At 41.4% G+C, this 17,318-nt stretch overlaps 3 gene segments (V, D, J or C); 2 read left to right on the top strand and 1 right to left on the bottom strand.

The window, feature by feature from the left end:
* LOC119264329 overlaps positions 1 to 3,923 on the top strand; it is a 4,044-nt gene extending 121 nt beyond the window's left edge. The window contains 3 exon segments of the C gene segment in view: positions 1 to 29; positions 2,241 to 2,373; positions 3,468 to 3,923. The exon segment at positions 1 to 29 is cut by the window's left edge and continues 121 nt beyond it. Of these exon segments, the coding sequence occupies positions 1 to 29; positions 2,241 to 2,373; positions 3,468 to 3,790 (485 nt within the window).
* A 3,909-nt stretch (positions 3,924 to 7,832) lies between these two features.
* LOC108417015 lies at positions 7,833 to 11,084 on the bottom strand. The segment is given in 3 exon segments: positions 7,833 to 7,902; positions 10,578 to 10,914; positions 11,030 to 11,084. Coding segments are annotated over 3 exon segments (456 nt in total).
* A 231-nt stretch (positions 11,085 to 11,315) lies between these two features.
* Positions 11,316 to 13,248, top strand: LOC108416845. The segment is given in 4 exon segments: positions 11,316 to 11,370; positions 11,458 to 11,467; positions 11,618 to 11,697; positions 12,791 to 13,248. Coding segments are annotated over 4 exon segments (468 nt in total).
* The last annotated feature ends 4,070 nt before the right edge of the window (positions 13,249 to 17,318 follow it).

Below are 17,318 nucleotides of genomic sequence, written 5' to 3'. Positions count from 1 at the left end.
TTGCAAATGCAGTCGCTGTTTGGCCTCATGTACGCATTGGACTTGAGCTACCCACCCAACCCTAAGTACACATTTGAGGTTCTACAAAAACTTGTGCTGGAACTGGACGGCAGACATCCCTCAAGAAAGGCTCAAGTGCTAAAAAACAAACTGTTTGAAGGAACAACGTAGACGTGAAACTGCAATTGAATGTGGAGCCCTTTATTTGAACGCTCTGAGGTGGAAGGAGGCTTTGAGCTTGGGAAATAAACCAATCAATCTTTTTGGATCCATATGTTGAACTGTCATGGTTATGCGTTGTAAGATGCATAATGTCAATGTTTTAACAATGTTCACAAAAGAGAGACGGGACGAGCTTAACAGTAAAAAACGGGTGTTGCATTTTTATGTCCATAAAAAATGGATATAAAAAAATAATGGCATAAATGAGTCCAAAAACATCTCATTTTGCCCAAAGTAGCAAGAATATGAGGGTAACCACTGAGGGTAAGCCACTGCCACCTAATTAAGATGCGTATTTTACGTTAGTGTTTGATCTCTTTACCATGACATGTTGGTTTAAACATGTACTGTAATAATATTCTGGTTAAGTTTGGTGCATTTTGATTTATTTATTTATTTATTTTAACACTACTGAAGCGGCAAGGGAAAGAAAACATTTTTATTTAGTTATTTTATTTTGAAATATTTGTGACTACATTGGTTCGCCCTTTATTTGAGTATTGTTTTCTGCTTATGCTAATTTGACCTTGACATTGAAAAGAGATTTTAGATTTTCAGTCAAAATTTCCAGTGACGATGTGTTTTACAAACTAAAACTTGGTGGGGATCTGATTTGACAGTTTTCTGACATGTAAACTTTTTTTTCGAAAGTTATTTAAATGTTTATTTTCAACCGTTTTCGTTCTGCCCTCTGTTGGAAAGCTTACCTTTTTGGTCTGGGCAAGTCCCATTCTGATGCTACAGCTGACCAGGTTTGAAGTAAATTGATAATTATTTCACTCGAATAAAGTGACTGAGTTCAATGTACTTTGGGGATTTTTTTTGACAAGTTTGGCGAGTGTACTTAAAATAACTGCCAGTGCTAAAATGAAAAGCAGCTGAGTAAAATGAAATTCAGTAGTTGCTCTAATTATTTGTCAGGTTGGAAGGATGAAGTGTAGTTAATCCTATTAAATACAGTTGAATATCAGTGGTCCAACATTGTTACATTTACATAAGTTCAACATAAGTTGGTACAATGAAATCATTCTGTTGCAATTAATCAGCACAATTAAGAAAAACAAAAGAAAAACATTTTGTTAGGTTGATGTTGGTCAGTTTCGTGGCTACACATAAACCTATTAAGTAAATTAGTTAATTAGTTAATTAATAAAGAAAATTAATTAAATCCAAGCAGACCATATTAGTTATGTTGGTTTTACTTGATGTTTAATGATATGAATTAATTATATCTAACACAACTCAGTTTAGTGGAAATAGTTGAGATAACTGGATTAAGTAAATCCAATTAATTATTTTTTTTAGCGTAGAGTCCAGCTGCAGCAGTGCAGTCTCTGTGCAGCTGGACTGAGGGGGGTTTTTGTACACCTACTAAACACTGTGGGAACACGTAGCCACTGTGATAACTCTGACAGTAATAATCTCCTGCATCTTCAGTCTGGACATTACTGATGGTCAGAGTGAAGTCAGATCCAGATCCACTGCCACTGAAACGAGCTGGAGTACCTGACTGTCTACTGGTAGCCCTGTAGATCAGGAGTTTAGGAGCTTCTCCAGGTTTCTGCTGATACCAGGATAGACGGTTATTGTTATATACTGCAGGGCTGGTTCTACAGCTGATGGTAACTGAGTCTCCTGGAGAAACAGTTTTCACTGCAGAAGTCTGAGTCACAGTCACCTGACCACTGGATCCTGAGAAAGTAAAAGAAAAAAAGAATGAAAACATTAAAAGAAATATTGTATGAAACGTAAAATACAACAAAATGTACATCAAACAGGACAGAAATTAATTTACACAAAGATAAATGAGTGAGTGACCTTGAGTCCAGAGGGTGAGCGTCCAGATGAAGATGGAGACCAAAGCCATGGTTGCTGTGGGTGAAGTTTGTGGGGCAGCAGCTCTCAGTCATGAAGTGTTAAACTCACAGGACTATAAACACTAGCAGAGCACTGAAGCATGGGCTGATCATGCAAAGTGGAGCCTCTATTAGAAGTGAAATATTCCCTTCAATGTCCAGCAGAGGGCGCTCTCTTATTGTGCAGTTCTAACTGTCTCTGCCTTTCATTTGAGGGTCTCTGCAGCTACGACTGCCACCCAGTCTGTCTGGATCAGGGCTGGAGGACTTTCTGGTGGAGGAAACAATGAAAACAGTAAGAACCTTTACATCTAAAATTTTTTGAAATACTTTTATCTAGAACATTTTCTACCAATTTAAAACTGTATATTTAGTGTTTAGGAAGTTCAGTTTGTCTGCTGTGTAAATTCTAAAGAACCAAGCGAGTCCTCAGTTTAGATATTTCACTGCTTATAAAATAATCCTTGTTGGGAATAAACGGCAGAACGTGTGCAGATCTACAGTGTGTAGTTTATTCCATTATTAGATGATTGTAGAACCCATTAATATTGTATTATAGGTCAGAAATAGTGCGTGTAGAGGCTGAAGAGAGCGGCGTGTTTAGAGCAGGAGGTTTTTGTACAGCCAGTAAACCAGTTTGTATCACTGTGGTGGACTTTTGGTGGAGGAACCAAACTGTCAGTTGGAAGTAAGTCCACTTTTCCTCCTTATTCAAAAGGAATCTTTTATTAAAATGATTATGGATCAACAGTACAGACGTACTTGATGTTCTTCTAAATCAGTTCTGATCCAAATTTGAATGTATTTCATTAGAACTTGGCTGAAGTGTGGCGAGCGTGGAGCTTTAGGCTTTACCACGAGCTCCTGTTTCTGAACTGGATTTCTTTTCTTTAAAGCACTAATATTTCCTAAAGGTTTCCTGTGAAGTGTTCAGTAATGACATTTCTTTAAAAAGATCAGATGTAGAGCTGGATTGTAGTGTCAGTGTTGGGCTCCATTACAGCAGTTCTGTCTCCATCTGGAAGCCACAATGTGGAGGTTATTATGAGCGGCGTTTTCTGCTCTAAAGCTTTGAAGCCATAGTACATGGAGACTGCAGCTCCATTTATTTAGGGATTATTTATTGTTTTGGAGGAAATAAAATCATGTTCCATTTCAAATTTCCCATCACAGGATGTGCAAAATGTTTGAGTTTTACTGAGTGAAATTCAGTAATATTTTCTAATGTAAATGGAAATGAAGTGCAGCTATGAATGTGATTGGAAATATGAGTTTGTGTGTGAAACGGTTGAGTTTAAGGTTGTAATTAGAGTTTGGTTTTTAATGCATCACTGAACTCAGTTGTGCTCTGTTAGAAATAAGGGAAATGAAACTGTGTGTGTGTCCTAGGTGTGGCCGCGCCCACCCTCACGGTCCTGCCCCCCTCCAGCGTGGAGCTGCAGCAGGGGAAGGCCACACTCGTGTGTTTGGCCAACAAGGGCTTCCCCTCAGACTGGAGGCTGAGCTGGAAGGTGGACGGGAGCAGCTGGAGCTCGGGGGTTAGCCAGAGCCCCGGGCTTCTGCAGAAGGACGACGGCCTCTACAGCTGGAGCAGCACCCTGACCCTCCAGGAGGACCAGTGGCTAAAGAAGACAGTGACCTGTGAGGCCACCAAGGACTCCCAGACTCCTGTCAGCCAAACCCTGAGCAGAGAGCAATGCACTGGGCAGTGAGCGTCCACGCGTGTGTTGGAGCTGCTAGAGCTCCTCTTGATCTTCAGTGAGCTCAAACATGGCTCTGCTTAATGCTCTGATCTTCATCTCATCACTTCATCATCACAATAAAGAGCTTCAGTATTAATATCTATAGTCTTTCATTGTTTATTGTTTTATTTTCTTTATACTAAACCAGCAACAATAAACATGTAAACATTTCTTTGATGATTAATTTACTGGAAATATGTTTGTTCATTTCTTTAATAAATAAAGCATTTGGTTTAGCAGAACTGCAGCGTTTCATCTTTTATATTGTGATTTTGGAGGATCTATCAGAGTAAAAATCATGAAGAGACACAGTTATTAAGGTCATACATTTATTTGTAGTTTTTTATTTCCAATGTCAGAGATTCAAAAATGATCAAACAAACAAAAAAAATATAATAAGACAATATTTTTATATTGGGTAAAATAAGATCTCTAGATTCAGACATTATCAGTTTTTAATCAATCACAATAAATATTAACAGTTTATAAAATGTTCCATTTCTATAAAAAGGAACAATAATGAAACAAATAAACAATCAGATAAATAAATAAATAAACAGCTCCACATTCAGTCTCTTCACTATAATCACATTATTATTAAATCCTCCTTCATTTTTGTCTGAATGTAATGTTTCTGATTCAGAGACTCTAAAGACCTGCAGAATCTACCAGCAGCGTTCATTAACCTGAACACACTGATCCCTCACACTGTTTCCCACACAATCAGACATTTACTCGTTCCGTTTATTTAGGTTCTTTATGTGTTATGAATTTCTTAAAGTGAGTGTCTGTGATGACGGGTTAAAATCCCAGCATCCTCTCAGGCCTGCTTTCTTAGAACACCTGAAATTTCTCCGTCTCTATTAAACTTTATGTTATTATATTATAGAGAATCTGTTTTACACACGAATGTGACGGATATTTTCTCTTACATGTTTGTTTAAATTCTCACGATTCAAAGTGTTTCTCACAGTGTTTTAACAGCGTTTGTCTGAACTTAAAGCCTATGGGTCTCCTGTAGATTACATACTATGTCTCTGCTGTTGACATGAATTGACCGGGATTTAAGCTGAAAACACATTTTGGTCTTTAAAACTGACAAATTACTTCAGTTTAGTGTAAAAGTCTGAAGTGTGCAGTCACTGGTGGACAGAGCAGTGTAGACTGCTGTGAGAGCAGATTACTATGAGTGGCTCAGTCATATTTAATCTGATGAAGATGATGAATCATCAGTGATTGTTGGGGGGACAGCAGACCCTCATAGTACAGTCAGCCCTTTAGGTTTGAGCCTGAGAGAAATGAAGCTGCACCTGAAAACCACAAAGATCAGACCAAGGAAAGATCAGTACCAGTAATTTCTATGAAGTAAACTGTCATAACTCAGCCAGGAAATCACTGATTTTAACTCCAGATCATTGTGAAATGAGGGGCTATGGGCCGAAATTCATTTCAATTTTAGTGAAGCATCGTGCAGCTGGTGAGTGAAGCGAGATTTACAGATGTCACTACTGTGACTAATTCATGTTTATATCTGAATTATCTGTTATAAATTATTCATAAATGATTTCCATGACTAACTCCTTAAATGTCCAGGCTTCTTAGATAGTGAGGCTTATGATTCAGTAACTGCAGGGATTCCAGTGCAAACTGGTTGAGCTATTCTGAGGTTATAGAAGTGTGTAATAAAACTTTGGGCCTGCCGGTGGTCCTGGCCGGTGGTCCTGGCCATTTAAGGGGTCAACTTTCACCTCAGTGCAGTAGAACATTCCCAGTTAAGTCATGAAATCTTCTGACACTTCACTAAATCACTGGTTTCCACCTAAATGAGACGGACGAGATTTTATGGAATAACACTTTTAGTCCTGATCAAACCAGCCAGCTGAATGTGTAACAGTATTAGACAGAAAGAGCTTGAAGTCCCCACCAGTTCTTCAAGCTCGCTCCTGTTAACACAGGACAGATGGAGTTGTTATGCGGTCACCTGCTACCAGTCAGTCAGTACCTATTATCTGACCCCTGCCCACCATGTGGACGTTCATTCAGAATGTTCTGTCTTCTGTTTGGGTCTTTGAGCTTCTGAATGGCTGGTTTATGATTCCTCTGATTGTCTTCATCCATCTTGTAGCTGGTTGTTCTCCTCGTCTTTTACCCTCAACTGTCCTACAGTTAAATGTTCTCTTTCCACTGAACTGTTCTTCTCAGAAAGTGTTTAAACTGTGATCTTCAGTTTGGGTATCTGGGCTGTGAGAAGGGAGGTGAGGCTTCATTTGGTTGAGGATCCATTTTCTTTACTGTCCAAGTTTCTATCAAACGTTTTGACCAGCACCAAAGTTCAAAGGCATCTGTACTTTTTCTGTGCCTGTGTCTGTCTTGGTGCCGTCTAAATCAAACTCCTCTTCCAGATCTCCAAGCCCTCTAGACCTGTGGCCCACTGTCTCACTGGATTCATCACACAGCCTGACATAAATCAGTGAAACTGAACTTGAATATAAGGAGAGGGGTCTGATACTGAAGCCCATACTTCTCTAGGACTTCCAAAACTACTTCTTCTCAGTGACTCCATGTTGTTAGAGAGGGAGTTCAGCTGGAGATTCAGTGCAGTGCTGTGTGTTGATCTTGAGGGAGTTTGGCTGAATGAAGCTGAACATCTGGTGAAAGTGCTGCTCTATTCTGGGAGAAAGAGGACGACTCAGGCCTGTTCATGCAGATCTGAGTTCCACCCCACTGCTCTCTCTCTCTCTCTCTCTCTCTCTCTCTCTCTGTCTCTCTCTCTCTCTCTCTCTCTCTCTCTCTCTGTCTGTCTCTCTGTCTCTCTCTCTCTCTCTCTGTCTCTCTCTCTCTCTCTGTCTCTCTCTCTCTCTCTCTCTCTCTGTCTGACTGTTTACTGCTTTAAACTGCTTGTTTGAGTTCAGCTGGGTGGGCTGTGGGGGGCTGGTTTCACTTCTTCCTTTAGTGCTGATAACTGTGGGTGTGTCTTGGTCTTAGTGTATCAAACCTCCTTCAACTCATCAGGGGATCATTAAGCTCTGCATCAGGTCAGTCAGGTGTGTTAGAGTGAGAATACAGTAATATGTAGAGTGTTCAGTCTCCAAGACTGGAACTGACCACCACTGTGGGTCAGTCTTTGAGAATAAAACATAGAAAGAAATAAGCCAAAAAGGTCTAAATCAAGTTCAGCAAAGCTCCAGCTAAATGTGGTGAGGTTCTACAGTGTGGGCACTGAAGATAGGAGTAGTAATAGTAGAAGAAACTGAATAGAGAGACATTTTAGGCAAGTGTTTCACTTCATGTCAGCCTAGAGGCTTCACATGTAGTAAATACTGTGATTGCAGCTATTTGCTCAAGCAGGATTAGTAATAAAAGTGTTACCAGGACAAGTTTCTTTCCCTGTTATACCAAACAGTGGCCTAGTTTAAGAAGGTCCACTTCAAGAAGAACAGAACAGTTATAGACCAGAACAAAATACACACAGCATCTGACTTCAGCAAGTAAACCCACTTTATCACCGCAGGAGATTTACCAGTTTATAGTGGTGCCTTTTAGCCAGTGGCTGATTGATGATCACAGCGCTGTGTGGTTTAGTATCCTAAGCTGGTGTAAAAGAGACTCAGTTCAGAGTCTAATGTTGCTGATTAACAGACCTATGGAGTCTGAAATGGATCATGATGTGATGGTCCTGTAGAAGACCATGTAGTGAGGTTCTTCTGAGGGAAGTAATGGGAGTATAAACAGTGTAATAAGTGCAGTGGGGAATGAAGCTCCAGCTGATTCTCCTGGGCTCTTTATCACAGTGTACAGAGAGTAATGGTGCAGCAGGAACATGGCCAGTGAGAAAACCCACAGCAGCGTTCCTGCACGCCTCCCAGCTCCACACTCCAGGATCAGTAGTGGGAGTTTTATTGATCAGTGTGGGAGGGTGGAGCTCCAGGAGGCTGCTGGGAGGGGCTGAGTTCGGCTGTGGCTCCCCCTGCTGGTCAGTCTGCCTGTCAGACTGCATGGTGGGTCACTCTGTCTAACAGCACACCAACTGCTGGTGACCACTGTGTCCATCAGGTCCAGTTAGACTCTTGCGAAGTTCTGCACTGTAGGAACACAGAACAACAGTGTAAGTCGTGTAGTGTGAAAGGTGTTGAGAGAGAAAGAGCAGCTTCAAATCAGACTCCAGTGAAAGTGTTGATACTTCAGTGAAATCATGACTGAAGTAGCAGTAAAAGTACAACTGGAGTAAAAAAGTATCAGATCTAAAATCTACTCAAGCTCTGAGTTTCTCTTTAGAACTCAGTCCTGAACTGTGAGTTTCAGAGCTGGACCTCCAGTTCAGGTCATTAATGTCAAAACTCCATCATGAATAAATAAATAACAGGAACAGTGATCTGCTGTAGATGTTAAATGTTGAGTGGACGGGATTAATTTGGATTAAATCACATGAAAAAGTCTAGATTGTGAGATCAGCACCTCTAAGGGGTTTGTAATGTAATGTTAGCGCTAAGCTAACGGTGCTGCACATGAAGATTTTATAACAGCTCTAATTAAATTAAACCCTGATCTTCAAAGCTTATAACAGACACAGTTTACATGTTTTTAGCGTCTGTGTTTCAGTTTTACAGAGACTTCAGTAAAGATCTGAACTTAATGGCTAAATCTGAATATTATTGAAGAGCCTGAATGTCATGTGACAAAAAAACAGCTGAACTGAACTTGAAAACAACAATTAAACTAAAATTTCATTTGAAGTCCTTAATTTAGATTAATGAAAACATTTAAGGCATTTAACTACACTGCTCAAAAAAATAAAGGGAACACTTAAACATCACAATATAACTCCAAGTAAATCAAACTTCTGTGAAATCAAACTGTCCACTTAGGAAGCAACACTGACAATCAGTTTCACAGCTGTTGTGCAAAAGGAACAGACAACAGGTGGAAATTACTGGCAATTAGCAAGACACACTCAATAAAGGAGTGGTTCTGCAGGTGGGACCACAGACCACTTCTCAGCACCTTTCTGCTTTCTGGCTGATGTTTTGGTCACTTTTGAATGTTGGTGGTCTTTCACACTCGTGGTAGCAGGAGACGGACTCTACAACCCACACAAGTGGCTCAGGTAGTGCAGCTCATCCAGGATGGCACATCAATGAGAGCTGTGGCAAGAAGGTTTGCTGTGTCTGTCAGTGTAGCGTCCAGAGGCTGGAGGCGCTACCAGGAGACAGGCCAGTACACCAGGAGATGTGGAGGAGGCCATAGGAGGGCAACAGCCCAGCAGCAGGACCGCTACCTCCGCCTTTGTGCAAGGAGGAACAGGAGGAGCTGCCAGAGCCCTGCAAAATGACCTCCTGCAGGCCACAAATGTGCATGTGTCTGCACAAATGGTTAGAAACCGACTCCATGAGGATGGTATGAGGGCCCGACGTCCACAGATGGGGGTTGTGCTCACAGCCCAACACCGTGCAGGACGCTTGGCATTTGCCAGAGAACACCAGGATTGACAAATCCACCACTGGCGCCCTGTGCTCTTCACAGATGAAAGCAGGTTCACACTGAGCACATGTGACAGACGTGACAGAGTCTGGAGACGCCGTGGAGAGCGATCTGCTGCCTGAACATCCTTCAGCATGACCGGTTTGGCAGTGGGTCAGTAATGGTGTGGGGTGGCATTTCTTTGGAGGGCCGCACAGCCCTCCATGTGCTCACCAGAGGTAGCGTGACTGCCATTAGGTACCGAGATGAGATCCTCAGACCCCTTGTGAGACCATATGCTGGTGTGGTTGGCCCTGGGTTCCTCCTAATGCAGGACAATGCTAGACCTCATGTGGCTGGAGTGTGTCAGCAGTTCCTGCAAGATGAAGGCATTGAAGCTTTGGACTGGCCCACCCGTTCCCCAGACCTGAATCCGATTGAGCACATCTGAGACATGTCTTGCTCCATCCACCAACACCACGTTGCACCACAGACTGTCCAGGAGTTGGCGGATGCTTTAGTCCAGGTCTGGGAGGAGATCCCTCAGGAGACCATCCGCCACCTCATCAGGAGCTGCCCAGGCATTGTAGGGAGGTCATACAGGCACGTGGAGGCCACACACAACACTGAGCCTCATTTTGACTTGTTTTAAGGACATCACATCAAAGTTGGATCAGCCTGTCGTGTGTTTTTCCACTTTAATTTTGTGTGTGACTCCAAATCCAGACCTCCATTGGTTAATTTGGATTTTTGTGTGATTTTCTTGTCAGCACATTCAACTTTGTACAGAACAAAGTATTCAATGAGAATATTTGATTCATTCAGATCTAGGATGTGTTATTTGAGTGTTCCCTTTATTTTTTTGAGCAGTGTATTTTTAGACTGGAGGGATTATTGTTTACAGTCTACTGACCTCTGAATATGATCTCCTACTAAAAGCTGATGAGTCTGAGTTTGTTGAAGGACTTCTTCAGGGACTCCCTCTTTCTCAGGACTGAGAGAAACATCCATTTCATAATCTGTCCAGATCCTTATAATAAACTTTAGAATAAATGAGACTGGAGCTGAACTCTACAGCTAGTTCCAGACCTGTGGAGATCAGGAAATAAACCCCTAAAATCACAAAGCATTTCCAGTCTAATGAACAGAAGAACAAACTCCATCTAAAGTCCTGATTTCCACAGAGTGTGTTATTGTGTGTGTCCATCCTCCCCCTCAGCACCTGCAGTAGAGTCCAGCTGCAGCAGTGCAGTCTCTGTGCAGCTGGACTGAGGGGGGTTTTTGTACATCTACTAAACACTGTGGGAACAGGTGTGTGCTACTGATATAATGAAAACTCTGACAGTAAAAATCTCCTGCATCGTCAGTCTGGACATTACTGATGGTCAGAGTGAAGTCAGATCCAGATCCACTGCCACTGAAACGAGCTGGAATACCTGACTGTCTACTGGTAGCATAGTAGATCAGGAGTTTAGGGGCTTCTCCAGGTTTCTGCTGATACCAGGCTAAACAGTCATTTGACCCACCACAGTAGGGATTAACATTGCTGCTCAACTTACAGCTGATGGTAACTGAGTCTCCTGGAGAAACAGTTTTCACTGCAGGTGTCTGAGTCACTGTGACCTGACCACTGGATCCTGAGAAATAAGTGAATTAAATTAAATTAAAAAAAAAAAATCATATTAAACACAGAAAATAACAGGCTGCTCTCAAAGTAAGAATATTCCACACAAAGATAAATGAGTGAGTTACCTTGAGTCCAGAGGGTGAGCGTCCAGATGAAGATGGAGACCAAAGTCATGGTTGCTGTGGGTGAAGTTTGTGGGGCAGCAGCTCTCAGTCATGAAGTGTTAAACTCACAGGACTATAAACACTAGCACAGCACTGAAGCATGGGCTGATCATGCAAAGTGGAGCCTCTATGGAAATCATCTTTCTACCAACACTGAGTAAAGATGATCATATTTATCTGATCTTGTCTGATCAGATGTTTCTGCTCAGGGTGGAATCTGATGTTTAAAGTCCAGCTTTTTATAAAGATGTGGGGAAATGAAATCTCTTCTGATTCCCACCAGAGTTTTCTGAAAGAAGACAGTATGATTTGAGCGTTATATGACATTTCACTCCCCCAGATGATCCTGAAGGCATTAAGTGGAGAGGAAAAATAAGGGGGTCTCAGAGGTTTGTGGAGGTCAGTAGTGGAGACTATTGCTGGGAGCTACTTCAGCTCAGCCAGGCTTGTCCAATTCTAGAGAGATTAGAAGTGAAATATTCCCTTTAATGTCCAGCAGAGGGCGCTCTCTTATTGTGCAGTTCTAACTGACTCTGCCTTTCATTTGAGGGTCTCTGCAGCTACGACTGCCACCCAGTCTGTCTGGATCAGGGCTGGAGGACTTTCTGGTGGAGGAAACAATGAAAACAGTAAGAACCTTTTCATCTATTACTTTTAGAAGAACTTAAATCTAGAACATTTTTTGCCAATTTAAAACTGTATATTTAGTCTTTAGGAAGTTCAGTTTGTCTACTGTGTAAATTCTAAAGGACCAAGCGAGTCCTCAGTTTAGATATTTCACTGCTTATAAAATAATCCTTGTTGGGAATAAAAGGCAGAACGTGTGCAGATCTACAGTGTGTAGTTTATTCCATTATTAGATGATTGTAGAACCCATTAATATTGTACTATAGGTCAGAAATAGTGCGTGTAGAGGCTGAAGAGAGCGGCGTGTTTAGAGCAGGAGGTTTTTGTACAGCCAGTAAACCAGTTTGTATCACTGTGGTTGACTTTTGGTGGAGGAACCAAACTGTCAGTTGGAAGTAAGTCCACTTTTCCTCCTTATTCAAAAGGAATGTTTTATTAAAATGATTATGGATCAACAGTACAGACGTACTTGATGTTCTTCTAAATCAGTTCTGATCCAAATTTGAATGTATTTCATTAGAACTTGGCTGAAGTGTGGCGAGCGTGGAGCTTTAGGCTTTACCACGAGCTCCTGTTTCTGAACTGGATTTCTTTTCTTTAAAACACTAATATTTCCTAAAGGTTTCCTGTGAAGTGTTCAGTAATGACATTTCTCTAAAAAGATCAGATGTAGAGCTGGATTGTAGTGTCAGTGTTGGGCTCCATTACGGCAGTTCTGTCTCCATCTGGAAGCCACAATGTGGAGGTTATTATGAGCGGCGTTTTCTGCTCTAAAGCTTTGAAGCCATAGTACATGGAGACTGCAGCTCCATTTATTTAGGGATTATTTATTGTTTGGAGGAAATAAAATCATGTTCCATTTCAAATTTCCCATCACAGGATGTGCAGAGTGTCCGAGTTTTACTGAGTGAAATTCAGTAATATTTTCTAATGAAAATGGAAATGAAGTGCAGCTATGAATGTGATTGGAAATATGAGTTTGTGTGTGAAACGGTTGAGTTTAAGGTTGTAATTAGAGTTTGGTTTTTAATGCATCACTGAACTCAGTTGTGCTCTGTTAGAAATAAGGGAAATGAAACTGTGTGTGTGTCCTAGGTGTGGCTGCGCCCACCCTCACGGTCCTGCCCCCCTCCAGCGTGGAGCTGCAGCAGGGGAAGGCCACACTCGTGTGTTTGGCCAACAAGGGCTTCCCCTCAGACTGGAGGCTGAGCTGGAAGGTAGACGGGAGCAGCTGGAGCTCGGGGGTTAGCCAGAGCCCCGGACTTCTGCAGAAGGACGATGGCCTCTACAGCTGGAGCAGCACTCTGACCCTCCAGGAGGACCAGTGGCTAAAGAAGACAGTGACCTGTGAGGCCACCAAGGACTCCCAGGCTCCTGTCAGCCAAACCCTGAGGAGAGAGCAATGCACTGGGCAGTGAGCGTCCACGCGTGTGGTGGAGCTGCTAGAGCTCCTCTTGATCTTCAGTGAGCTCAAACATGGCTCTGCTTAATGCTCTGATCTTCATCTCATCACTTCATCATCACAATAAAGAGTTTCAGTATTAATATCTACAGTCTTTCATTGTTTATTGTTATTTTCCTGTTTTTTCAAGCAAAGAATAAACATTTAAACAGCTCTTTGATCTGTAATTCATTGGAATCAATGTTGTTTATTTCTCTTCTAAAAATAAAGCTTGTAGATTTGATTAACTGCAGTGTTTCCACTTTTGTGTCATGATTTTTTGAGGTTTTATTGTAAAAATTTTAATGATGACACAATTATTTATTTTTCAAAAAGTCATACCAAACAAGATTATAGTCCATAAAACTTTCCATTATTAGAAAATAAATGAACCAATACAAACTCAGAAAAATAACAAATATAAAAATAAAACCATAAACAAGTTGTTACATGGATAACAGTTCAACTCTGTCCCAATAAAATCAAATCTTTATTCAGTTTTGTATAAATGTAATGTTTCTGATTCAGAGACTCTAAAGAACTCTTGACTCTATCAGCCACTTTCATTAAGCTGAAAACCCTGATGCATCACTCTGTTGTCCACCCAACCAGGCACTATTTGTTTTAATAAAAATGTGTTTTTAATAGAAATAAGTTTCCTTTTTATAGCTTCTTCCTCACAAGGTTGGTTTATATATAAAAATTATTGAAATTCAGAGAAAAGCAATTCACTGAGAAACAGGCAGGTTTTGATTTGTGTCTTAAAGGCCAAGACAAATGTGAGATCATGCAGACTTTGAGGAAGTGAGTTTCAAAGTTCTGGAGCTGTTACAATGAACCACTGTCTGAGGATGATCTGAACTGGGGTGAAGAAAGCAGTACCAGAAGATCTGAGTGTACGAGCTGGTGTGTAGAGATACTCATAAACACACTAATCAGCATTTCTCAATCACTGCTACTGAGCATGAGACGGACCCTGGAAATGTTATAGAGGAGACTGAAGGTGGTTTAATCAGTGAGCTGATATGATAATCAATAGAAAGTGATAAATTAAATGTGTCACCTAGATCAGAAACAGGTTCTGAGAGTTTTACATGACCTCCGTCAATGTTAAAGCTCATATCAGAGTGAGTGCAAGTAAATATTTTGGGGGTAATTAGGAAATCAGTCTCATCAGAGTGAAGCATAAGGAAATTACAGCTCTTCCAACTTGTAATATCCCAACAGACAGTTAGAGAGGGGGAGGGCAAGAGATTATAGGAGTTGAAGCTGATTTATATCTGTTTCTCATTCAAATAACAAAGAAAACTGAGTCCATGCTGATGAATTATACGGCCCTGTGAAAGTGTGTAAATTATAAAGAGGAGAGGGCCAAGGACAGAACCCTGGTGAACCCCTTGAGCAACATAAGACACATTTTCAAGTAGTTTAGCAGCGAAAGGGAGATTCGAGTTTGGTCTGAAATTATTTAAACCAGTTGAATCTAAACCAGATTTCTTCATGACCGGCACAACTGCAGCAGGTTTTAGTTGGAACAGGACAATTCCAGACATACAAGATTACTCAGGTGAGAAGTGGGAGTAGAGATAACTGGAAGACTTTTGTTGGTATGGCACTGGACGGATTTAACTGGTATGTTGTGGTCTCCCAGATAAACTCCTGAAAAGGTTACATGTAGAAGCAGTTTTATACTGAAGAAACTGGAGAAGTTCCTCAGATAGCTCAGCAGAGCCAGAAACATTAGATGCAGGGGGTGAATGGGTTTGTTAACTGTGGTAAAGAGTGACAGAGGCCTGAAATGAACACTGCTGATCATAGAAGACATGTGGTGTGAACAGGAAACACTGATGTCAGATCTGCCAACTTCTTCACTACATGCAATGAGCTGAACATTAAGGCCAGGTTTCTTCTAAAAGAAGAGGGTACAAGCCAGGTCTTCAAGGAGGCATGAGCTTCAGAAGCTTTAAAGAGAGAGTAACTGTAATTTGAGAGCATCTCTACTGGACAACATTCATTAATAGAGTAAAGAGGAAAGGAAGATTTCATGGAGAAAGAAAAGGACAGAGGATCAGCCGACTGAAGGCCATGATAGGATATGTATTAATACAATTATTGTTTATGTATTCATATTTATAATAGCTGTGACTAATATAGTACATCATGAGCTATTGATGTTGAAAACATACAGTAGAAGAGCATCAGCTCCATCTGAATGAACATGTAAAGGGAGCTAAGCACTGAGTGAACAGGGGGGTTTGAGTTGTGTGTTGAAGACAGAGATAGAGGGGAGTTCCAGAGGTTTGGAGCTGTTCCACTAAATTCTCTCCCACTGACTGAGGACAGTCTGATTCACTCTAATCAGACCAGCTCCAGAAGACCTGAGTGATCTTGAGGGAGTTTGGCTGAATGAAGCTGAACATCTGGTGAAAGTGCTGCTCTATTCTGGGAGAAAGAGGACGACTCAGGCCTGTTCATGCAGATCTGAGTTCCACCCCACTGCTCTCTCTCTCTCTCTCTCTCTCTCTCTCTGTCTCTCTCTCTCTCTCTCTCTCTCTCTCTCTCTCTCTGTCTGACTGTTTACTGCTTTAAACTGCTTGTTTGAGTTCAGCTGGGTGGGCTGTGGGGGGGCTGGTTTCACTTCTTCCTTTAGTGCTGATAACTGTGGGTGTGTCTTGGTCTTAGTGTATCAAACCTCTTTTAACTCATCAGGGAATCATTAAGCTCTGAATCAGGTCAGTCAGGTGTGTTAGAGTGAGAATACAGTAATATGTAGAGGGATCAGGCTACTGGACCATAACTGACCACCACTGTGGGTCAGTCTTTGAGAATGAAACAAAGAAACAGCAAAGCCAAAAGATCTTTTTTAACAGGAGGCCTTCAGCTACAATCAGGCCATCATTCTAGTTAATCTGAAGGACTGTAAACTGCAGCTTCCATATCTGTGGTTCATCTACAAAGAGTTACCCAGCAATTTAGTGGGTTTTCTCCTTTGAGCTGCTGTATGAAGGTCAGGTTGACAGATCTGTTGGGGTGGCTTATAGAAGAGTGACTTCAAAGAAACATGGGAGTTTATTTTTGCATAGAGTGCTAATTTAAAGTTTGTGAATCTTTTATCATTTCATCAGTTTCCCCATCAACATGACATAAATATGATCAGATCTTCATTTCAGTCACAACAACAGAGAAAGAGAAACCAACAAAACTAATAACACTAACAATTAGATATGTTTTCATCCTGTCACGGTTGGCCCCTCCCAGTCCTGTCCATGTGCTCCTTTGTTTTGGTTTCAGCCCTGCCCCCTGTTTGGTTACTCCGCCCCTGATTGTTTTCACCTGTCCCTCATTGTTCCGTGTATTTAAGCCCTGTGTTTGCCCCTTGCATTTGCCAGTCTTTGCATCTTTTGTATCTTTGTACCTGGTCTTTGTTTGATGTCTGTTTGCTGGTTGCTCTGGTTTTTTGTCATGTCTGTTTCCCGTTCCGTCCGCATCGGCTATATGAACCTGGACTGTTTTGACCACGACCCTGGATTTGCCCATAATAAATCTCGCTTATCTCAGCGTATGCGTCCGCCTCCTCGCTCCCCCTTACACATCCACTGATTGAACAAAGTCATTCAACATTAAATCTCGTTGGCAAAAGTATGTGAACCTCTAGAATTTTCACGTTGGTACAGGTGATTATTAGGGTAAGGATGTTCGGTTAATTGGAGTCTTCACTATCAAAGTCTGGGCTTTAACTCACACTTCTGTTACTGCATGCCATGTCTTGGTCAAATAAGGTTTCTAAAGACCTCAGAACATTATTTTCCACTGCTCAAAAGAATAAAAGAGCTTTCAAAACTATTACTGATGAGTTTGGACTTTACTGAGCCACTTTCAGCCAGACGTACAAATGATGGAAATTCAACACCACTGTAGATGTAGAACAGTCTGGAAGATCACACAGAACCTACAGGTAGTATTTAAGGATCTGTTGCCTCTTTCACACAGGCTAATGTCAGTGTTCATGAGTCCATCATCAGACAAGTAAAGAAGTAGAACAGTATGTGAGAAATTACAGCTTGGAGAAAGACATTACTCTCCAGGAGGAACATTTCTGCCTGTTTGAAGTTTCCACAAGACCACCTGGATGAGCCAGAAGACCACTGATGTAATGTTATATGTACAAATCAGGCAAAAATG

Source organism: Pygocentrus nattereri, chromosome 11 (assembly GCF_015220715.1).
Source record: "Pygocentrus nattereri isolate fPygNat1 chromosome 11, fPygNat1.pri, whole genome shotgun sequence".
Classification (NCBI taxonomy): Eukaryota; Metazoa; Chordata; class Actinopteri; order Characiformes; family Serrasalmidae; genus Pygocentrus; species Pygocentrus nattereri.
The sequence above is the reverse complement of the archived record's forward strand: the minus strand, read 5'-3'. Positions and strand labels throughout refer to the sequence as shown.